The sequence below is a fragment of the Paramormyrops kingsleyae genome, chromosome 3, assembly GCF_048594095.1.
Source record: "Paramormyrops kingsleyae isolate MSU_618 chromosome 3, PKINGS_0.4, whole genome shotgun sequence".
Taxonomy (NCBI): domain Eukaryota; kingdom Metazoa; phylum Chordata; class Actinopteri; order Osteoglossiformes; family Mormyridae; genus Paramormyrops; species Paramormyrops kingsleyae.
In genome coordinates this window covers 23,400,876-23,425,218 of record NC_132799.1, presented here as the reverse complement: position 1 = coordinate 23,425,218, position 24,343 = coordinate 23,400,876, and the positions used below count along the sequence as shown (strand labels likewise).

Here is a 24,343-nt window from a genome sequence, read left to right as displayed (position 1 = left end):
AACTCCACCCCATCCTGAGGAAAGGCCGCAGACTGAGCTGTGTAACGCCAGTCATGCTGTGGGGATTCCCCATGTAGCTAGGACACCCCCCCCCCCCCCCAACAAACACGGCGTCTGGCTGACATGCAGCCCTCCCGTCTCGACATGGTTTAACCTGACCTCACCCTCCATGTCTCCGCTCAGGAAACGCCTCGTCTGCCTTCGATTCCAGCATTTTGGTGAGTAGGTCCGTGGATGTGAACATCGACCCAGCCACGTTGAAGCCAGCCGGTAAGCGAAGTGTGGACCGGCCTTTCTCTTCTCTTCATCACTCCTGTCTCCTGACCCCTATGTGTCTGCAGCTCCACACTCTCTCAGACAGTTTCCCATTTTTTGACATTTTCAGTGGTTGGGGTGAAGCTCAATGTCACGGCCTGGATGGAGAACTTCATGAGTGCTACCTTCAAGGGGAATGTAAGAAGCAATTTTGATTCCACATAAGAGATACATATGACACGTATCAATAGCATCACTGTGGTATTGATGACCCTGCTGATCTGTATATGGTTTCTAAATGTTCAGTGACGTCACTGTCTGCATATCACAAGATTCTTACGTAAGACCTGTCCTTGTCTGCACTCTTTCTACAGTGCGAGAAGAATGAGATCTGTGGATGTCAGAGGAATGCCAAGGTGCACTGAACGTCTGTCTTCTGCCTGGATTTTGTATGCAGCATGTAGTGGTCTCTCATGTCCATCCTGATGACATGCCTCTCGTCTGCTTTGCAGCACGTGGACTGTGTGATATTGGATGATGGTGGTTTCCTCTTGATGTCCAATCAGGATGAGTACATCAATAAGGTGAGCCAATCAAGGTGACCACTTTTGTTGGTGAGCCAATCAAGTATGACTGGTTTTCTAGGGTCAACCATTTCGGTTTGAGCATGATGTCAGGTCAGTCCTGCTTGGGGTCTGAAATCAGACGGCCATGTTTTTGGCCTCGTTCTCTGATTTTCCCCAAGGGCATTAGAACTTGGATAAATATTTTTATTTGACCTCTTAAAACGTAGCAATAGCAAATCACAGCCTTATTAAAAGGGGGTGAAAAGGGCTTGTGGCAATGAGTCAGTCCTAAATCGTATTCCTACAAGGTGTGACCGCTGATGCCTGAGGACCATGGGCTCCAAACCATCCCATAACTGTTCATGTGTTACACGCATAACTGCATGATGAATGTATAGTCTGATGTTTCTGTTGGGCCTTCCCTGCTACCTAGGAGCCCCTGGAGGCTCCGGTGAGGCACCGTCTGCAGCGTAGATCTTTATTTATGAGCTTCCAACGCTAATGTGCAGCTACTCACAACTAACCCTATATGCACCTCATAGACATTATTGTAAAATCAGGTCAGGTTATTTTAGGTAGAATTTAACTAACCCCAAAATAACATACTAACCTACAGAGCCAGACATACATGAACAGTGGCCCAAAATACCTAACCCTAACCCTACCCTAACCCTAACCCACACATACACCGTACTCTACCCTAACCCACACATACCCTATACCCTACCCTAACCCTAACCCACACATACCCCGTACTCTACCCTAACCCACACATTCCCTATACCCTAACCCACACATACCCTATACCCTACCCTAACCCACACATACCCTATACCCTACCCTAACCCTAACCCACACATACCCCGTACCCTACCCTAACCCACACATTCCCTATACCCTAACCCACACATACCCCGTACCCTACCCTAACCCACACATACCCCGTACTCTACCCTAACCCACACATTCCCTATACCCTAACCCACACATACCCCGTACTCTACCCTAACCCACACATACCCCGTACTCTACCCTAACCCACACATTCCCTATACCCTACCCTAACCCACACATACCCCGTACTCTACCCTAACCCACACATTCCCTATACCCTAACCCACACATACCCCGTACTCTACCCTAACCCACACATTCCCTATACCCTACCCTAACCCACACATACCCTGTACTCTACCCTAACCCACACATTCCCTATACCCTAACCCACACATTCCCCGTACTCTACCCTAACCCACACATACCCTATACCCTACCCTAACCCACACATACCCCGTACTCTACCCTAACCCACACATTCCCTATACCCTAACCCACACATACCCCGTACTCTACCCTAACCCACACATTCCCTATACCCTACCCTAACCCACACATACCCCATACTCTACCCTAACCCACACATTCCCTATACCCTACCCTAACCCACACATACCCCGTACTCTACCCTAACCCACACATTCCCTATACCCTAACCCACACATACCCCGTACTCTACCCTAACCCACACATTCCCTATACCCTATCCTAACCCACACATACCCCGTACTCTACCCTAACCCACACATTCCCTATACCCTACCCTAACCCACACATACCCCGTACTCTACCCTAACCCACACATACCCTATACTCTACCCTAACCCTAACCCACACATACCCCGTACTCTACCCTAACCCACACATACCCTGTACTCTACCCTAACCCACACATACCCCATACCCTACCCTAACCCACATATACCCCATACTCTACCCTAACCCACACATACACCGCTCTCTACCCTAACCCACACATAACCTATACCTTACCCTAACCCACACATACCCCGTACTCTACCCTAACCCACACATACTCTGTACTCTATCCTAACCCTAACCCACACATACTCTGTACTCTACCCTAACCCTAACCCACACATACTCTGTACTCTACTCTAACCCTAACCCACATATACTCTGTACTCTTCCCTAACCCTAACCCACACATACTCTGTACTCTACCCTAACCCACACATACTCTGTACTCTACTATAACCCTAACCCACATATACTCTGTACTCTTCTCTAACCCTAACCCACATATACTCTGTACTCTTCCCTAACCCAAACACATGCCATACTTCACCCTAACCATAACCCACACATATTCCATACTCTGAAGTTTTTAAAGAACAGCATGGTGGATCGACAGCTAATGTTTAAAAAAAGGTTTGAAAAAAGTTGAAGGAAAGCTGAAACTTCTGTGGTCACCCCCAGAGGTTAGATTAAAAGGAGTAAGGGGAACTGCTCTATAGGCTTAATATGGCTGCCTTACCTCCCCTCCACCCCAGAACACTAACATCATCCACATCAGAACATGGTGTGTATGCATTATAGCCTGAGCTGTTTGTGCTTAACAGCTGTTTTTGTCCAATGCGACGTACATGTGAGGAGCAGAAGATAGGCTCCACCAGCATCCCTGGAGAAATGGGGCATCTGAGAGTGATGAGATATGACTCAGATTTGAACCCATGACCTTCCTGACACAGATTCCTTGTTTTACATTTAGATTGGCCGCTTTTTCGGTGAGATCGATTCCCATTTGATGAAGACCCTGGTGAACACATCGCTGTACTCCTTCCACAAGACCTACGACTACCAGTCTGTGTGCAGACGGGAACGAGAGAACAAGGCAGCTGGCTTTCGCTCCATCTACGTGGTGAGGAGAGCATGCAGCCTGGAGTTTCCATAGGAGATCATTATGAAAAGACTGCTTTTCTGAAGGGAATGAAACCTGGAGGAGATCCTATTGCTGTGTGTACAGCCTGGTGAACTTTAATCAGAATATATCAGGGTAACCTTATTATCGGGTGCTGGAACCTGGGAATGTTCTGGCATCATCATAGTAGCATATGTTCTAGTAGATACCACCATCAGTACCAGGAACTTCTTCAGACCCCATGTTTGTTTCCCCATAGCCCACAATAGCAGATATACTACATTTGGGCTGGTGGACCACGACCATGGCCTGGTAAGTTGCCCTTAAAAACACCATCTTCTGTCTCTTTCACACTCGTGTCAGCAGGAACAGCTAATGTTTAGGTTGAAAGACAGATGAACAGAAAGACACACAGACAGAGAAGCAGATGGACAGACTGGCGGGCAGACAAACACCCACACAGAGACAGACAGACAGGCAGACAGACATATGGGCAGAGAGATGGACAAACAGACGGGCAGACAGACAGACATATGGGCAGAGAGATGGACAAACAGATGGGCAGACGGACAGACATATGGGCAGAGAGATGGACAAACAGACGGGCAGACAGACAGACATATGGGCAGAGTGATGGACAAACAGATGGGCAGACAGACAGACATATGGGCAGAGTGATGGACAAACAGATGGGCAGACGGACAGACATATGGGCAGAGAGATGGACAAACAGACGGGCAGACAGACAGACATATGGGCAGAGAGATGGACAAACAGATGGGCAGACAGACAGACATATGGGCAGAGATATGGACAAACAGATGGGCAGACAGACATATGGGCAGAGAGATGGACAAACAGACGGGCAGACAGACAGACATATGGGCAGAGTGATGGACAAACAGATGGGCAGACAGACATATGGGCAGAGAGATGGACAAACAGACGGGCAGACAGACAGACATATGGGCAGAGAGATGGACAAACAGATGGGCAGACAGACAGACATATGGGCAGAGATATGGACAAACAGATGGGCAGACAGACATATGGGCAGAGAGATGGACAAACAGACGGGCAGACAGACAGACATATGGGCAGAGTGATGGACAAACAGATGGGCAGACAGACATATGGGCAGAGAGATGGACAAACAGACGGGCAGACAGACAGACATATGGGCAGAAAGATGGACAAACAGATGGGCAGACAGACAGACATATGGGCAGAGAGATGGACAAACAGATGGGCAGACAGACAGACATATGGGCAGAGTGATGGACAAACAGATGGGCAGACAGACATATGGGCAGAGAGATGGACAAACAGACAGGCAGACAGACAGACATATGGGCAGAGAGATGGACAAACAGATGGGCAGACAGACAGACATATGGGCAGAGTGATGGACAAACAGACGGGCAGACAGACAGACATATGGGCAGAGATATGGACAAACAGATGGGCAGACAAACATATGGGCAGAGATATGGACAAACAGACGGGCAGACAGACAGACATATGGGCAGAGAGATGGACAAACAGACGGGCAGACATACTCGTAGGCAAACAGGCAGACAGACAAACAGCCACAGGCGTTGAAGTTGATGGTCTCCGGCATCACAAAGTTGCTTCTGCTCTCTACCTGGCTGGTTTTTGGTTACTGCCAGTGTCTCCTGCCTCACCTTGTTCTTGTGTACTGCTGTCTTAGAAAGTTTGAGCCTGGATGCAGCTAGCCATGTAGCTTTCTGCCAGCAGAACCAGGACCAAACCAGGATTTAAAAATGCATTTTTAAAATATATTGAGTGGTCTCATTTTTTCCCCACTCCTGTCTGTTATGTTTCTCCAGGTCGATATTGCAGCAGCTCTTTCTGAGTCTCACCTTTCCAGGTTTCCTACAAGCAGGTGAGCAACAGAACTCCTACGAAATATGTCACTTTAAGAAAAGGCTTGGTTTTCACCCCACCTGATATCTGGGTTCGAAGGAGAAAGATGCTTTTATCCTAAAGGATATACAATTAAAAAAGCGAGGTCTGGCAGTTGCTGGACCATTTTGGGTTAAGGGCCTTGCTCAGGGACCCAACATGTGACGACACTTTGCCAGCCCTGGGATTTGAACCAGTGACCTTCTGATCACGGGCACAGCATCCTGACCCACTGAGCTACACATTGCCCCTCCCACAGAATACAAAGCAGTCGGTGTTTAGATAAATGTGATCGTATGACATTTTACTATTTTGATGGATGTCTGTATGATTTGGCTTTGAGGATTTTTTGATTTGAGGTTGGCTAGCCCTCCTGTGCTAAAAACTCAGCAGACAGGTTGACACAGAACTCAGCATACGTGACAACCTGCCTGGTGGGAAAGGAGCCAGTGCTGGGGCGGGAGGTCGAGAGATACCAGTTAGATATAGTTGGGCTCACCCCAATGCAGAGCTCTGGCTCTGGAACCATACTCTGGAACCATACTCTGGAACCATACTCCTGGAGAGGGGCTGGACTCTATTCCACTCTAGTGCTCTATTTCAATGATGAGATGTGCCGGGCAGGTGTGGATTTACTCATAGCCCCTCGGTTCGGCGTCAGTATGTTGGAGTTCCCTCTGGAGAATAAAAGGGTCACCTCCCCTCGACTTTGAGGCGGGGGACGGGCTCTGACTGCTGTCTATGCCTATGCACTGAACACCAGCTCAGAGTATCCAGCCTTCTTGGAGACCTTGGATGGGGATCTGGGGACTCCATTGTTCTGCTGAGGGACTTTAATGCTCATGTGGGTGATAACAGTCAAAACTGGATGGATGTGATTGGGAGGAACGGCCTGCCTGATCTAAAACGGTGCGGCTCTCGATTATGCTAGTCACAGTTTGTCCAGAACAAACACCATGCCTCTTCAACATAGCATGGAGGTTGGGGACAATTCCTCTGACTGGTGAACTGGGGTGATGGTCCCAATCCTTAAGTTTGGGAACCAGAGGGTTCCACACTCCTCAGCCTACCCAGGAAGGTCTATGATGGAGTACTGGAGAGAAGTTTCATCTGTTGGCTGAACCTCAGATCCTGGTTCAACAGTGTGGATTCTATTGTGATTGTGGAACACTGCACCAGCTCTTCACCCTCACAAGGACGCTGGAGGGGTCGTGAGAGTTTGTCCAATCAGTCTACATGTGTTTTGTGGGTTTGGAAAAGGCATACAACCATGTCCTTTGGAGGATCCCGTGGGAGGGGTGCTTCAAGAGTATGGGGTACAGGGTCTGCTGCGGACCATCAGGTCCCTGTATAAATGGAGCAACAGTCTGGTTCGCTTCGCCAGCAGTAAGTTAGACTCGTTCCTGGTGGGGTGTTGGGGAAGTTCCTGCCAGGGCTGCCTTTGTCACCGATTCTGTTCATAACTTTGATGGACAGAATTTCTAGGTGCAGCAGAGGGGTGGAGTGGGTCAGGTTTTGTGGCCTAAGGTTCACGTTTTTGCTTCTAACAGATTAAGTGGTCCTAGTACTGTAGCTTCATCTGGCTATGACCTGCAGCAGGCACTGACGTGGTTCGCAGCTGAGTGTGAAGTGAAAGGGATGAGGACCAGCACCTCCAGTTTGGAGGCCATGATTTTAGACAATGAGTATCCCCCAGAGGAGCTGGAGGAGGTAGCTAGGGGAGAGGGAGGTGAGGGCATCCCTGCCCCATGTCCCAAACCCGGATATGTGGCAAAAGATGGATGGATGGATCCACAGCCTTGAGTAGCTGGGCCCAAATCCCTATCTGACTCTGCTACACATGATCCTGTACAAATGTGTCATTCCATTATTAAGCTATTAAGTTACCCACACATGCACACGTACAGGAAATTTCATGTGTGACTTTACCCTGCATTAATGAGTGACTGGTGTGTGCATCTGCCCTGTGATGAGGACTGACAGGTGTCTGAGTGAACCCTGTGATTTTGAGTGACTGGTGTGTGAATGTTCCGTGTGATGGTGAGTAACTTGTGTGTATGTCCTCCCTGAGATGGTGAGTGACTGGTGTGAGAGTGAGCCCCGCGATGGTGAGTGACCGGTGTCTTAGTGTGCCCCGCGATGGTGAGTGACCGGTGTCTGAGTGTGCCCCGCGATGGTGAGTGACCGGTGTCTTGAGTGTGCCCCGCGATGGTGAGTGACCGGTGTCTGAGTGTGCCCCGCGATGGTGAGTGACCGGTGTCTTAGTGTGCCCCGCGATGGTGAGTGACCGGTGTCTGAGTGTGCCCCGCGATGGTGAGTGACCGGTGTCTTGAGTGTGCCCCGCGATGGTGAGTGACCGGTGTCTGAGTGTGCCCTGCGATGGTGAGTGACCGGTGTCTGAGTGTGCCCTGCTATGGTGAGTAACTGGTGTATGAGTGTGCTCTGCAAAGACATTTTACTGGGGTGTCGATGGGCCCTGCCATGATGAGTGAGTAGTTTGTGAGTGTGTGTCTGTTTGTGTTTCTGTGTTTGTCTGTTTGTATATGTGTGTGTTTGTGTTTGAGTGTGTCTACACAGGCCAGAAGTTTGGGCTCACCCTTCGATTTAAAAATAAATAAATGATACACTGCTTTTGTTAAACTTTTATTACAGTATTAGAAATAATCAACATAAATTCAATTGACTGGTTTTGCAGAGTAACAATGTACTGTATTTAAAAATTCTGACATCAGTTGTGATACAGTACAAGATTGTAATGAGGAGCAGACATTGCATTAAACCTCTCACAAACTTATCTGGGACAAGGCAGACTAGTGGCTATTGTTTAGTTTATTAAGACACAATCAAGAGACGCCAAGAGCACTTCAGGTTCTGACATTAATAAATAGAATTCCCACACAAAGTGAATGTCAATACACTAAAAACAGACCAGATGTCTTATTCGAAACAGCCTTTTTTGGCTAAATAATGTGTTACTACAAGCTATAAAACACTGAAAATGATTTGTTCTAAGTATTTCTAATATTTCCTTGCAATAAAATGTAACAAAGCAGTTTATTTTTTTTTATAAAAAACTTGTGGCCTGTAGTGTATGTGTTGTGTACCTACTCCTGTGCCTCTCATTGCCCTCCATGTTTGTCACAGTGGACCCTGAGGATGACTCTTCTGACTTCATCTCCAAGGAGATCTGCACCATGGAGCAGACTCAGTATTACTTCAACAGCGAGGACAAGTCCTTCACCGGGGTACAGGAATGCGCCAACTGCTCCAGGTGGGCCATGCTGTTTCCTGCACACCCCAGGCCATGTCACTGTGCCTCCATCCTTCTCTGTTTCCCACACACCTCCGGCCATGTCAATGCGCCTCCATCCTGCTCCATTCACAGCCTCTGGCTGTGTCACTGAACCTCCATCCCACTCTGTTTTCCACCCACCTCTGGCTGTGTCATTGCTCCTCCATCCTGTTCTGTTTCCTGGACACCTCTTGCTGTGTCACTGTGCCTCCATCCTGTTCTGTTTCTCGCACACTTCCAGCTATGTCACTGCACCTCCATCCTGCTCTTTCCTACATACCCCTGACCAAGTCACTGCGCCTCCATCCCACTGCGTTTCCTACACACCTCTGACTGTGTCACTGCACCTCCACCCTGCTTTGTTTCCTGCACACATCTGACCATGTCACTGCATCCCAATCCTGCTTTGTTTCCCACACTGCTCTGGCCATGTCACTGCACCTCCATCCCACTCTGTTTCCTGCACACCTTTGGCTATGTCACTGTGCTTCAGTCCCACTCTGTTTCCCACATACCTATGGCCGTTTCACTGCACCTCCATCCCGCTGTTTCTCACACACCTCTCGCTGACTCACTGCGCCTCCATCCTGTTCTGCTTCCTGCTCACCTTTGGCTGTGTCACTGCACCTCCATCCCATTCAATTTCCTACTCTTTCCAGGTCCTCTGTGAACTGGAGGTATTTCCACAAAGTTTAACATCAATCCAGTGAACTAATGGGACAGAAGTTATGTGTGGACGGTGTACAATAGTGACCTGTTCTTTAATTCCTTGAAATGATCCCTCCCAGGCCTGACCCGGAGTCAGACTGGTGCGAGCAAGTGGCCCATTCACCTTGATGTGCCGAAACACATCGACTGGCGCCTGCCGGCCACATACCCGAGCTGGCTGTAAATTTAACATGACATGAATTTTATGGGAAAGAATGAAATCCCTGCGACCTGGAGTGTGCCGCTTGATTGCTCCACGCGTATCTTTGTATCGCTATATTTCTTCCTTATACATTAACAACTGTAGACTTGTAAACTTTAACAGCCTTTAAAACAATCCCGTTCTGAGAGCAGGGCACTCTTCATTAGCAGTCATTCTGCACATATCCTGCTGGAAGTATGTGATCATTATAGCAGGTGTGTCTCGTTTCACGTGACCTTCTGATGTACGTGAAATGTGCTGTGTGTCTTCTGCCTTCCAGCAGTGCTTTTTATGGTGATTCTGTGGCTGAATCTGTTCAGGTGTAGCTCTATTTATCCAGAGTGGAATATCTAGCTCTGTCAACACATTCACCAGCTCAGCCTGGAAGATTTTTATGGGTATGATTTTTTTTTTTGATCTGCCACGCCATGCCTCCCCTACTGTCATATAAAAAATAATGAAAAAGTGTTAGTTGTGACATGCATATCCCTTCATGCTCTGCTTCTAATGCAGACACACACAGAGGTGAGTGAAGCTTGGCCTAGAGCACAGTGTCAGCCATTTATATGGAGCCTGTGGAGCATTTTCCAGGAGGTTAAGGCCCTGAGCAGGGGACTGAATTTGGACCTTCTCTGATCAGAGGCAAAGAAAGAGACCTAATCAGCTGACCCCCCCCCCAATGTCACCAAGTGCTTTTATGTAACAGGCCAGCTGTTTACAGAGACCCCTCCACCCCATCTCCTCCCCCCCCCCCAATGTCACCAAGTACTTTTCTGTAACAGGCCAGCTGTTTACAGAGACCCCTCCACCCCATCTCCTCCCCCCCCCCAATGTCACCAAGTGCTTTTCTGTAACAGGCCAGCTGTTTACAGAGACCCCTCCACCCCATCTCCTCCCCCCCCCCAATGTCACCAAGTGCTTTTCTGTAACAGGCCAGCTGTTTACAGAGACCCCTCCACCCCATCTCCTCCCCCCCCCCCCCAATGTGACTCCCTTCCGTGACTCAGAATTTTTATTTTTTTTTATAAAACTTGTGGAGCCAGCAGCTGATGTTAACAAGGAGGAAACCATTGCTATCTCAATTTTGATAACAGACTGTAATTCCACCCAGGGCCCCTGTGTGGCCCCCATATCTACTCCCATTGTCCTTTTTTGAGGTTCACTGTCCTGCTCTGTCACACATGGGAAGAAGCCCCAGAGGCCACTGGCCTTTCGTTCCCGAAGACGGACGGGGGGGCCCTCACATTGCTATCCTGACTGTGTTCCCCAGTTTCACAGGCATCTCTGTTCCAGGATGTACCACGCCGAGAAGCTCCTCAACACCAATCTCATCTTCATCATCGTAGAATCGAAGTCAATATGTCACCAAGGCTGTGGCGAAAGTGATACATGGCTGTCTCAGGCCGAACAGCAGTGTATCCTTTGCTCATGTCACGTGAATCTCAAACCTAGCATTTAATATCATTTTAGAAAGCTGGGTCTGCCAGTAAGGGTTTGGCGAAATCACTGTACTAACCCTGGTATTTGAAACAGTGACCTTTCGCTCACAGGCACATCATACTAACCTGTGAAGTGCTGATGTTTAAGGTAGAGTATCACATGATTTGTGTCATGTGACTTGTGTGCTGTGGTGAATGAACAGTGGGAGGGGCTATCAGATGGGGGTGGCAGTTGGGCGTGGCAGGCTGGACCAGCACTGACTGGGCGAGAGGAATTTTTATTTCCTGAATAGATGCATCCAGCCTCTGGCCCAGATATCTGTGAGCTGGCAGAAAACCCCAGGGACCGGAAAGGACCTCATGTCTGCTTTGACAACAATGTCAACGTAAGTTAGATCCGTCACAGCTGAACATGGGCATCTTGATGGACACAACATTTTAATGAAATTTCTGCATATCTGCCCAGTGTCAGACATGATATGTTACTAGGGATGAGCCGATCCGATCTACATTTTTTTCAGTTCCGATCCGATTCTGATACACTGCAGATACCGATACAAGAGCTTTTTATGCATATTTATATATAATATATAGAAGTGTATGCTATATGTATCGTTTAAATACAGATACAGATGAAATACAGCTGCATGCCAAAAAATCTTTAAATATGCTACTAGAAACATACACAACCTTCGGTTCCACCTCGTTTGTTTTAAGCATTTTTGAGGCATTTCCAGTTCAGTCTGAATATCTTCCAAGCGAGGATACACAAGTGATTTTACAAAGATTACAAATCACTGTGTTACTACTTGTTGTTAAAATACTCCCAGACCATCACTCTCTTATCTGTTTTCTTACGCTCCTCCTACTGCAAAGGTTATGCTCATAACCTCACAGCAGGCAAAAGTCACTGCGCCCACACCCACTGAGTGGCAAATAGACTGAGTGGCAGCTTTAGCGTTTAGCTTGAATGCCACAAAAACACATCTAAAATGGGAATGAGCTGTCATGCAATTGATTGTATGAATCAATTAAACAAGAAATAGTGATCTTTTTACAGATGGCATAAAATTAAATAAGTATTGGACATGGATCGGTCACATGCGGCCGATACCTGATCCATGTAATAGCTCTGGATCGGTGCTGATACCGATCTGAATATTGGATCGGTGCACCTATATATGTTACACAAACGTGCTACTAATTCCACTGTAATCTGCACTGTAAAAACTGGAATCTGTGATGTACAACATACTGGCACAAGGAAAAATTTATCTGTAACTCAAGGGTGACCCCTAGCAGTGCCCTTTGCTGCCTGGGACAGGCCCCGCCCCCCATAAGGGTGACCCCTAGCAGTGCCCTTTGCTGCCTGGGACAGGCCCCGCCCCCCATAAGGGTGACCCCTAGCAGTGCCCTTTGCTGCCTGGGACAGGCCCCGCCCCCCATAAGGGTGACCCCTAGCAGTGCCCTTTGCTGCCTGGGACAGGCCCCGCCCCCCATAAGGGTGACCCCTAGCAGTGCCCTTTGCTGCCTGGGACAGGCCCCGCCCCCCATAAGGGTGACCCCTAGCAGTGCCCTTTGCTGCCTGGGACAGGCCCCGCCCCCCATAAGGGTGACCCCTAGCAGTGCCCTTTGCTGCCTGGGACAGGCCCCGCCCCCCATAAGGGTGACCCCTAGCAGTGCCCTTTGCTACCTGGGACAGGCCCCGCCCCCCATAAGGGTGACCCCTAGCAGTGCCCTTTGCTGCCTGGGACAGGCCCCGCCCCCCATAAGGGTGACCCCTAGCAGTGCCCTTTGCTGCCTGGGACAGGCCCCGCCCCCCATAAGGGTGACCCCTAGCAGTGCCCTTTGCTGCCTGGGACAGGCCCCGCCCCCCATAAGGGTGAATCCCAACAGCACCCTATGCCGCTTGGTTTTATTTAGATAGAGACTTACCTTCAGTATCTGTGCCCAGTACCATTACCGATCACCCACTCCATAAATTTTGCATATGCTCTTCAGAGAGCAGGGTCAGCCAGGCCTGGACCGATTTGGGTTAAGGGCATCGTTCAGGGGCCCCACGGTGCTAGGATGTTGACCCCTGACCTTGAGCTGCCCCACCCCTCGTGTCCCCTCACAGGAGGACTATTCAGAGTGCGGGGGGGTGACAGGTCTCCGCTTCACGTTCTGGCCCATGGCGCTCATCCCGCTGGTCCTCCTGTGGATCCTGACCGGACCGGGATGCTACGCATCATGACCCCCCCCCCCACCCTGCATCTCACCGCCCGACCCCCACTCATTGGGACTGAAGACCGCCAACAGTCACACACTGCCTGCATCTCACAGCCCGACCCCCCCTCTTTGGGACTGAAGACCGCCCCCCGCCAACAGTCACACACTGCCTGCATCTCACAGCCCGACCCCCCCTCTTTGGGACTGAAGACCGCCCCCCGCCAATAGTCACACACTGCCTGCATCTCACAGCCCGACCCCCCCTCTTTGGGACTGAAGACCGCCCCCCGCCAACAGTCACACACTGCCTGCATCCCACCACCCGACCCCCCCTCTTTGGGACTGAAGACCGCCCCCCGCCAACAGTCACACACTGCCTGCATCTCACAGCCCGACCCCCCCTCTTTGGGACTGAAGACCGCCCCCCGCCAACAGTCACACACTGCCTGCATCTCACAGCCCGACCCCCCCTCTTTGGGACTGAAGATCGCCCCCCGCCAACAGTCACACACTGCCTGCATCTCACAGCCCGACCCCCCCTCTTTGGGGCTGAAGACCGCCTCCCGCCAACAGTCACACACTGCCTGCATCTCAACGCCCGACCCGCACTCTTTGGGGCTGAAGACCGCCCCCCGCCAATAGTCACACACTGCCTGCATCTCACAGCCCGACCCGCACTCTTTGGGGCTGAAGACCGCCCCCCGCCAATAGTCACACACTGCCTGCATCTCACAGCCCGACCCCCCCTCTTTGGGGCTGAAGACCGCCCCCCGCCAACAGTCACACACTGCCTGCATCTCAACGCCCGACCCGCACTCTTTGGGGCTGAAGACCGCCCCCCGCCAACAGTCACACACTGCCTGCATCTCAACGCCCGACCCGCACTCTTTGGGGCTGAAGACCGCCCCCCGCCAATAGTCACACACTGCCTGCATCTCACAGCCCGACCCGCACTCTTTGGGGCTGAAGACCGCCCCCCGCCAATAGTCACACACTGCCTGCATCACCACCTGACAATTCCTGCTGTTTCCGCCCTGTGTGCGGTACATGTTCCTGTGGCTCCCCCCACCGCAGGCCTCTCTCAGTGGGGTGCGCAGTATTATTCTGCTGTCTGGCCCCTTCTGTTCTGCTGCATTTTGCTTACCATCACGGTTATGTCATCGCCCCTCGAGTTTTTGGAGCGCCCTCGTCTCAATACTTCATGGATGTCCGTGCTGATTGCCGCACTCCTGGGACGAGTCAAAAGTGATATTAGCGGTGACGCTGTTTCATCCACGACTGGGGTGCTAATTTCACATTTTCGCTTCCAGCCTCCGGCTGACCACAGTGTTTTTATGCGCCGTGCGCCTGACCCTTTCTCATGCCCCTAACGTACCAAGGTGGAGTTTAACTTCGGGGGCCGTTTAAGCTCTGCTGGTGTCCTTAGTGTTACAGGAGGTCACTGCCAGCCCTGAAAGCAGCGCCTAGACAAAGAGCCCGCGGCCTGCACGTGTGCTGCCACTTCCACTCCCAAACGGTTTTTGTCTGTTTAACTGTTGAGGTACCAGACCTTGCATTTGTGTTTAAACCGGAAGTAAAGCAGTGTGTTTTTAGGGCACTCTTCATTTTATTGGATTACTTTTTTTGCATGTGAAGCATACTTTTGTGTAAAGCAGTACTTTTAAGTTTCTTCCATGATATTTTGATTTTTATCATAAATGCAACAAGGCGAAAGCTAAAGACCCAAGAACAGAGATGATAAAAGGTGTTTTTGTGCAGATGACCCAGTGACACATCCGGTTGCTCCTTTCTGACAAGACTCTGTTCTGCTAGGCTTCCGGAATATGCCGTGTCTGCGTCAGCCTATTTCACAGATGTTCCTCAGCCAAGGAGGTGTGCCTTATGAGAGTGGATCAAGGAAGGCCAGCCTGAAACACAGACACATCATCTACTGGGACAGCTTCCCAATTACAGTCAATGGCCTCTTTATTAGGTACACATTCTCATTTGCCAATCAGCTCGCTCGTCCAAACAGCCAATTATGTGGCTGCAACTGAATACGTACAGCAAACAGACAGGGACATGAGGTCCAGCTGCATTGCAATACGTGAAGAAACACGAGATGTAAGTGACGTGCGATAGTTGGTGCCAGACGTGATGGTTCCAGCATCTCACAAACAGCCGCCCTCCAGGGACCAACACATGCTACAGTGTCTAGAGGTTATAGAGAACATCCAGTGAGGGCCATTTCTGTGTCTGCAAATACCTTGTTAATGGGAGAGGTCAGAGGAGAATGGGCAGACTCATTAAAGCCGACAGGGAATGCAGAAATAACAGCCCAGTATAACAATGGTGTGCAAAATGGCTTCTCATCTTACTATAAAGAAGAGATCAGACCAGGCGTACCTGACAGAGGCGTCCCGCCCGGTACCGGCCAGGCGTTCCGTGTATCAATGATCCACGGCCTCTCGGGAAAACCTGCAGCTGCCTGAATGTGTGCTAGCAAAGCGTAACAGCGCTTATACTGAAGTGCTAAAGCAAACATTAAAAAAGTGCTAAAACATCAAAACAGCTTCTTTCTTGTAGTAGTGGTCCCGAGCATCACCGCGCACAGCGGCCGCCGCCCTCCCAGCCCCGAGCATCACCGCGCACAGCGGCCGCCGCCCTCCCAGCCCCGAGCATCACCGCGCACAGCGGCCGCCGCCCTCCCAGCCCCGAGCATCACCGCGCACAGCGGCCGCCGCCCTCCCAGCCCCGAGCATCACCGCGCACAGCGGCCGCTGCTTTCTGTACATCAGGCCCTTTCAAGCACGTCGCACTGACAAACTCACCCTCTGCTTAACTGAAATCACAGCATGTGACAGAACGGACACCAGCTATGCAATTTCATTTCATTCACTGCAAAAAATTACACATTTCTACTAATCAAAACATTTTCAGTTAAACATTTGTGAAGGATGTGAAATAGTATACTGATAATTAATTTACCTTAAGATCAAGGACTACAAATTGGTAAGTGTTCATTATTTGAAATTTAATTAGTAATGAAGCCCTATTGATGTTACTGGGAAAATCATTCCCAGTATTCAGCATTCATATACATATGCTAATTTTCCCATTATAATAATTCTCAGCATTTGGAAAATTAAGCTGAAGCATTCAGTTAAATATGATCATGTTTTAGCTTTTAAAATTCCAGCAATTTAGCAAGCAGCTGATAATCGGAGGACCGAGAATCAAGACAGTTACCCATGAAGACCTCGGTCATGAAACACTCTCCAACATACTGGTTTTTCCATTTTTTTGCATGCAGTTAAAAACAAGACAAAAGTAAAACTAAACACATCAGTTTTAAATAGTCTTGTTGTGGCAGGTTTGAGTGCATCCCCAAAAATATCAGCAGAGATACTGAAATATAAGCACAGTGGATCAGACAGATCAAAATCGGACAATTCGCAGATGCCATTTTTAAGTAATTCAGGTACATGTTCTTCATAAGTTTAAGGTTATTCCTCAGAAGCCCCTGGCTGCCAAGTCTCCTGCACCCCAGATTGCATCATGCCCCCCATGGGCATTTTTCTCTGGAACAAACGTAACTGGCGTGTGAAATGCGAAAGGGGAATTCTGCGATTTTGTAGTGCAGCTGTTTTCCTGAGAGAGCCTCTGTGTCTTTTTCTGCTGCATCTTCTAATGTCGAAGTACAGATGCCACAAACCAGCCTTAATAGGTGTACAGTTTGCGAATCGTGTTTGAAGATGGAAGAATGGTGAAATTTGATGGTTTTCTTCAGGACCGGTTGATGCCCATGTAGTGCCCTTGGCCAGCTTTACCACCGGCGCCCTCTGTAGGAGGCAAAGTGAAATCGGCTCGCTAAGTTGGCGCCCCCTAAGAAGATGGCGCCCCCTAAGAAGATGGCGCCCCCTAGACAGATGCCATGGGTGGGCCGGCACTGGTTTACTTCGTGGTCCTTACCGCTTCTCAGAGTGTCACGCTGTGGTGCCCTAGGCCTATAATCTGAATCATGGTCATACTCTCTGTGCCCATCGTGGGATTCTCGCTCGTCCTCGAAGGTTCTTCAGGATTGCTTGGTGTGTGTTTTACACCATGGCCCCCCCAGGGGAGGGGGGGGGGGGGGCGCGCTCGCTTTATATGCCTTGATTGTGCTTTAACGTGTGTGGAATGTTACGACTTGGAATCGATTTTGTATAGATTTGTACAATAATGTTATTAAATGACTAAGAGAAATAATGTTTATAATGTGATAAATGTCTTCATTCAAATGCATTTATTCAAAATAAAAGTCTATTGTTACTATTTGCCAGATGGATTCCTGTTGCCACTATTTTCCCTCACAATGAAAAAAATTCTGTGTAATTTCTCTGTAACATTTCTGTATTAATCACCCCATCATCCTAGTGGAAATATGGGATTTAATGCAGTTTTTGGTTAGAACACTCAAATTGTGGAAACTGAATTTTCTTATTGAGGGTAAGTTTTAATGTTTAAGATACTCCATGACTTTTGATGGTAAGCTATGTTTCAGGACTAAATTTATAGTTTGTATGAAGGAAAAATGTTTTACAAAAGTTGATTTTGAAATGACTGAATGCCCGATCACTCGCCAAAAGGCCTCCAAAATATATGGTCTTCCTCCGAAACCGTAGCCAGAACACAGGGCTATAAATATCACGGGTCAGACTGCAGGTCTGGATGCCACAGGTAACCACTTGCATTGCAGGATTAAACTCTAAAACCATCTTTCTGCGGCCGTTAACATCTACCGGCAGTCCCGTGCCTTCAAAGGAGCTAGTTCGCTTTTCACTGAGATGATTTACCTCTGCTGTGGCAATTTTTATTATAGGTATTTTTACTTTACTACCTGTAATACCTGTAAGATATACTGGTAGGTTGTAGGAATGTCAGAAGGAAATTCCTAAATCTGTTCCCATTACGCTGCCATTTCCACAGGCCGATGTGTGTCGTGTAGCTGACTGGTTCTGGCAGGATTGGTGGGGCTGGGGGGCCTGACAGGGAAATTCATGCAGACTGTGACCAATGGCATTAAAGCATTAGCCACGAGGCCACCTGCGGCCTGCTCCAGAATTCCCACACAAGAAGCCAGCCAGTGGCAGGCTCTGCAGGTAATAACAAGCAGGGCGACATCATTTCCTGTCACGAGTGAGCGCTCTCACCGACTTCTGAGTACCCAGTAACCTCTGAAGACGCGTCAAAACTCCTGGAATGGTACTTCTACACAAGAAGTCGGCCAATCATGAGCTCTTTAGGATGTAACAAGCAGGGCGACATCATTTCCTGTCTGAAGTGAGCACTCTGGCTGACTTTGGAGCACCCCGTGACCTCTGAGGAAATGTCTAAATGCTTGGAAGGAGGCACCTATGTCTGGAGGAACGCGGATTGGTTTGAGGCTGTAATTGTGTGCGTACCTTATGCGAGATTTACGATAAGCAAAGCCACGTGAGCAGACCGCCAGCGTCGGTGGGCTACGCTCTGCAGGCTCCTCCAGATGTTTACCTGCTCAGTCCCCATCTCACTGGCCCTCAGGGGGGCCTCATCCTCTGCTGCCATGGCCGTTTTCGCTGATGGTTCATGCTTGGCAGAGGGGTGAGAGGTCACGGCCTGGCTGAAGGTAACAGGATAGCATTGTGGCAAATCCTGCTTTAGGTGTTCAGGCCACAGGCCAGCGCCTGTGTAACAACAAACAGAAAACAAAAACGTCATTTTTTTTTTTTTTTTATGGGGCAGTGCCTTTCACTGTGTTAGCTATTTATTGCAGTACAGGCGGCTCTTAACTTGCGTAAAACCGACTCACATAAATCCAGACATAGGCAAAAAATGTAAGAGATACGCAGAGATATGCAAATGTGGTCTCACTTGTGGGGTGGTCGCAAGCCCTGCCCTCAGCTCTGCTCTGTGCCCTGCCCGCTCTTCTCACCATCTCTCTCTCTCCTACTGAGACACCCCCCCCCCCCCCAATTAGTCTGCTGTTCAGTATCTCTCCTGCATGCGTCTCCGCTTTACATTCTCGATCTGTTTGCTGTGCTCCCTGTTCAGTCTCTGCCTCTCGACTGCACTCTTGCTGCCCATAGCTAGCAACTCCTGCAATGATAACAGAATTACAAAGCTAACGGACGACACATTGAGCAGCATCTAATTTTCATATTAATAATCTTTCAAGTGTTCTGACATCCAAGACATTAGTCACTGGTGTTATATGATGGGGCAGCAGCAGTGACTGTGGCACTAGTGACATTCTGATTGAAATGGAAGATTTCTGCCCCCTATTTAAAGTCAACAAAACAAAAGATGTATGGGATTATTCTGAGGAAGATACAATTACCCAGCCCTTACCGGGCGTAACTCCAGCAAGCAAAATTATCAATAAATTTATTAAATAAAATGAGCGAGTATGATCTCAACATCTCTTTCCCTGAAGGGAAAAAAATGTCATTGTTGACGCATTAGAATAACGAAACGTGTCATCTGCATTTAAACCATATGTGACATACTGTAGCAGGGGGCAGATAATTCAGCACCCGGGGAGCTCAGTGCTTGGGGGCGCTGCTTTGCTCATGGTACCTCAGTGGTACCTTACTGGTCAGGGATTTGAACCAGCAACCCTTAAATCACGTGTGCTTCACCATTGGCCCATACGATGCTTCCTGTATGATGACCCTTGACCGAAGGAAGCAGTTTAATAGGAAAGAATTACTATGTTAAGATTAAATAATTGCTTCAATAATAATAAGAAATAATAGTCTCAATAATTCCTATGACAAATGCATTATTTTAAATAAATTACTTTTTTATATTGTAGTACAATGTTAATTATGTATATAGCAAAAACACTTTTAAATAAAAGTATCTTTTATAAATATTGCTTTTTAAATTGTAAAGCTTTAAATATCGTAAAGCTGTTTTACAGGAGGGGAGGAACATAATCATACATCACCTGTGCGGATGTCCATACTGAGTCCTGGAGCCGCACCTAGTATTTTAAGTCTGTTTTTAAGCCCTGCAGCCTCTGTGCCCTGGTTTGACACTCCAGATGGAGAATGACACTAATAAATAAGATGAACATTTCTTTGACACAGTCATGGTCCTTTTGGACACAGTTGTAATGAAATTACCACCGAATTTGCAATACATTGGCAGGATTCTGGGCTCTGTTTTGCATTGTGAAGCTTTGTCTTCTTTCACAGACATTTGTACACATGAGTATGACTGTTAGAATTGGCTATTTCCTGTGTCTGACCTTATCCTGTTCAAGATGGCAGTATGTCGATGTTCAGCTCCCAGATATTTACACTGACTCGCCTCTGTATACCTCTTTCTGCTGACCTCTGCCCTGGAGATTAATGTTGAGCGGTGGAACCGTTCCAGCTATCATTATGGAGAGCGGCTTCCCGTGAAGCCTGCCTGGAACATTCCGGGTTTTCCTAGGCAAACAGGAACGTGTTTTTTGGAAGAAGACGTCAGGCTTGAAGAGTGACTAATTGGCCAATTCAGAACTTCAGAATCCAGGTCCAGCGATACCCAGAAAACCTGAAGAATGGCTACAAACAAATAGCTCCCTTGTTAATGAGATGGCTTGGATTGCCGTGAGGAACCCCCACTGGCTTGCCATGAAGAACCCCCCGATGGCTGGTCGTGAGGAACCCCCACTGGCTTGCCGTGAGGAACCCCCACTGGCTTGCCATGAAGAACCCCCACTGGCTTGCCATGAAGAACCCCCCACTGGCTTGCCATGAAGAACCCCCCGATGGCTGGTCGTGAGGAACCCCCACTGGCTGAACCCCTTATGGCTTTCCCTGAGCATTCCCAAGAGAGCCCATCCTGGTCACTGTTTGCAGCAAACTTTTGGGAATGTTTATATCAGTTCTCTTTCCCTTTTTGGCAGAGTGTTCTGTAAGTAAGGTGTTCTGTCCCCTTATTTTAATGGATTATGCTCTTTCGTACCCTGTACACATGTACCCCCACACTAAGACCACGCTGCCAGTGAGCCAACAGGAAGCTGGCCGATGACTGCCTGAACACTATGATGTGCCTTAACATGCAGAGCGAGGGCTGTATTTCTGCAGTTCAGCGCTGAGACTCTCCAGTGTTTTTCAGCATGACAGTGTCTTCTCTCCCTGGGAGAAAACATCAGCTCTTGGATTCAGCAAGCTCATTGGCTGATGTGACTGGAGCCCCCTTACAAGGGACGGCGGTATGAAGCCACCGCAGTCACACAGTGGCCTCCCTTCCGTTGGATGCCACTTCTGGCGTTTCCGAGACCTGTGGCATGTATGACAGTGAGGCAAACAGGAAGTGACTGTGGACTTCGCTGGCCAAGGGGGCATGGGAAGCTGGGCACCTGGGCCAGGGCCTGGCACGTCTTGAAAGGATGCAGGATCAGCAGATGGTAGCTCCAGAGCCTCAGTGGGCATCCCACCCCCGGCCAGCTGTAGCTGCACAGAACCCACCAGCCCCCCATCAGCACCTCATCAAACAGGCCGCCCAGGTGACTAAAGGCTGGTCGTGCCCCCTTCACCTCAAAAGGCAGCTGTTCTGGGTCCTGGGAGCACCAGGCTGTTTTGAGACCCACAGCTCGGCCACTAATGACTCACCCGCTGTTCATGTGGGCCTCAGGGATGGGTGGGGAGGGGCAGTGTTCAGCTGGCCCCCAACCCTGATTTTGCTGTATTCATGTCCTTCCAAGTGGGTGTTTGCAGATGTCTGATGTGCTGCTTCATTGGGAGGTAATCAGCCTTTGTTTTTCATTATTACACAGGTGGGCCAACACGCCAACACCCTCCCTGGCCTCTGAGCACACTGTCTGTCTCTGAGCACTCCACCAGCCTCTGAGCACACTGTCTGTCTCTGAACACGCTGTCTGTCTCTGAGCACTCCACCAGCCTCTGAGCACACTGTCTGTCTCTGAACACGCTGCCTGTCTCTGAGCACTTTACCAGTCTCTGAGCACACTGTCTGTCTCTGAACACGCTGCCTGTCTCTGAACACGCTGTCTGTCTCTGAGCACTCTACCAGTCTGTCTCTGAACACGCTGCCTGTCTCTGAACACGCTGCCTGTCTCTGAGCACACTGCCTGTCTCTGAGCACACTGTCTGTCTCTGAGCACTCTACCAGTCTCTGAGCACACTGTCTGTCTCTGAGCGCTCTGCCTGTCTCTGAACACGCTGTCTGTCTCTGAGCACTCTACCAGCCTCTGAGCACACTGTCGGTCTCTGAGCATGCTGCCTGTCTCTGAGCACGCTTTCTGTCTCTGAGCACTCCACCAGTCTCTGAGCACGCTGTCTGTCGCTCAGAGCTCTGCCAGTCTCTGAGCACTCTACCAGCCTCTGAGCACGTTGCCTGTCCCTGAGCACTCTACCAGCCTCTGAGCACACTGTCTGTCTCTGAGCACTCTACCAAACTCTGAGCACGCTGTCTGTTTCTCAGAGCTCTGCCAGTCTCTGAGCACTCTACCAACCTCTGAGCACGCTGTCTGTCTCTGAGCACGCTGCCTGTCTCTTAGCACGCTGCCTGTCTCTTAGCACGCTGTCTGTCTCTGAGCACGCTGCCTGTCTCTGAGCACGCTGACACCCTATGAAAACAATGTCAATCTCTGAACATACTGTCAGTCTCTGAGTATATTGTCAGAGGATGCTGTCAGCTGCTGAACACACCACCTACCCGCCTCTGGGCAAGCTGGTGGTCTCTCAACGCCCCACCTGTGTCCAAGTGGACTTTGCACACTTTGAACTTGTCCAGACAGCTTCACATTTACCTAAAAGCACCAATAAATTAACTGATTAGGTGTAGGGCATGAGAGCGGCAAATACATAACAGTATCAAAGGGACTCTGACAGACTGGCAAGCAAGAAAATGGTCAGGCTGAGAGCTGTGAGTCAGCAGATGTCGGGAGCTCATTATTGATGAACCAGCCCCTATAGGCGTTACTTATTTTCGGGCTTTAGTGATGTGCCTCTAGGGGACAAAAACATCAAAATCAGGACAGGAAATGATGTTTTTCGAACCAAATCTCAGAAGAAAAAATCCTGATATGAAAAGGGGGTCTAGACCACCATCTGGGCTTTGTCCTGCCATGCCCTCGAAGTGCTGTCTATCGCAGCTGATTCACAGCTGCAACTGTGAAACATCACCGCAGACCTCCGTGAGACAAAGGCAGGTTAAAATCCAGACCAAGGTACTGGTGTTCAGCAGGTTTTGGTCAGTAAGCACTGGCAGATGGGGAAATGCTTTTGTGAAAATGGAAATGTGTAAATGCAAACTGTTGTCTGCAGTGGAATGTTGTGCGAAGCCTGTGATGTGTGAGGGATGCCAGTGCGCCATCTTAACACAGGAACAATGGCTGACAAATCTACACGAGCCGTGGCTCACTGTTGGTGATGTGGAAAATGTAAATGGTTACCAGAAAACCCGGCAAATTGAGTGTTCCTAAAAAGCCATTGAGCTGACTGACTGCAAAGTCATTCGGTCTGTCGCAGTTGGCATTTCCACATACTGATGCTGAAAAAGATGGATGCTTGTAACGCTAACATTAGCTTTGAAAATGTGCTTTATATTCATATGAACCCAACAAAAAACACATTGCAAACAGTCTGCTTCGGTCCCGACTCGTCACCGCTTACATGGCAGCTGTTTTCCTTCTAATTAATTGCTAGTTTAACCTGCCAATATCAGAATGGCATAGAGAGGATTTTCTGTCATGGAGATGCAGGTAAGTGAAAAGAGGCTGAGCGTTCCAGGGCTTGTTTTGTTTTTCATGCTAAATGAGAAACAGATCCCCAGGCAGGAAGTGCCTTATTTGTTTGGAAAAAGATTTCTTGACACGATAGTGCCCCTCCTATTGAGCCCCTGGCGGCTGTTTGTTTTAGGGGCTGTCCGCTTTCCCTGCTTCTTGTCACATGCCTGACTCATCCTGACACCCCCTGCCTGCTCCCCCACTCTCCTTTCTTCCTGCAGTGGCCCATTACTGGTGGGGGAATGCCCCCCCCTGCCCTCCAGGCAGTCTGGGATGGGGGG

At 49.2% G+C, this 24,343-nt stretch overlaps 1 protein-coding gene across 1 annotated transcript in view; it reads left to right on the top strand.

Annotated features, from left to right (window-relative positions):
- Positions 1-17,618, top strand: part of LOC111846161 (voltage-dependent calcium channel subunit alpha-2/delta-1) — an 84,340-nt gene extending 66,722 nt beyond the window's left edge. Inside the window, exons 29-39 of the mRNA XM_072709307.1 lie at positions 184-270; positions 386-453; positions 630-671; positions 768-839; positions 3,391-3,540; positions 3,800-3,852; positions 5,391-5,446; positions 8,611-8,737; positions 10,962-11,083; positions 11,411-11,493; positions 13,227-17,618. Of these exons, the coding sequence (XP_072565408.1) occupies positions 184-270; positions 386-453; positions 630-671; positions 768-839; positions 3,391-3,540; positions 3,800-3,852; positions 5,391-5,446; positions 8,611-8,737; positions 10,962-11,083; positions 11,411-11,493; positions 13,227-13,343 (977 nt within the window). The 3' untranslated portion in view covers positions 13,344-17,618. The remainder of the gene's footprint in view (positions 1-183; positions 271-385; positions 454-629; positions 672-767; positions 840-3,390; positions 3,541-3,799; positions 3,853-5,390; positions 5,447-8,610; positions 8,738-10,961; positions 11,084-11,410; positions 11,494-13,226) is intronic.
- The last annotated feature ends 6,725 nt before the right edge of the window (positions 17,619-24,343 follow it).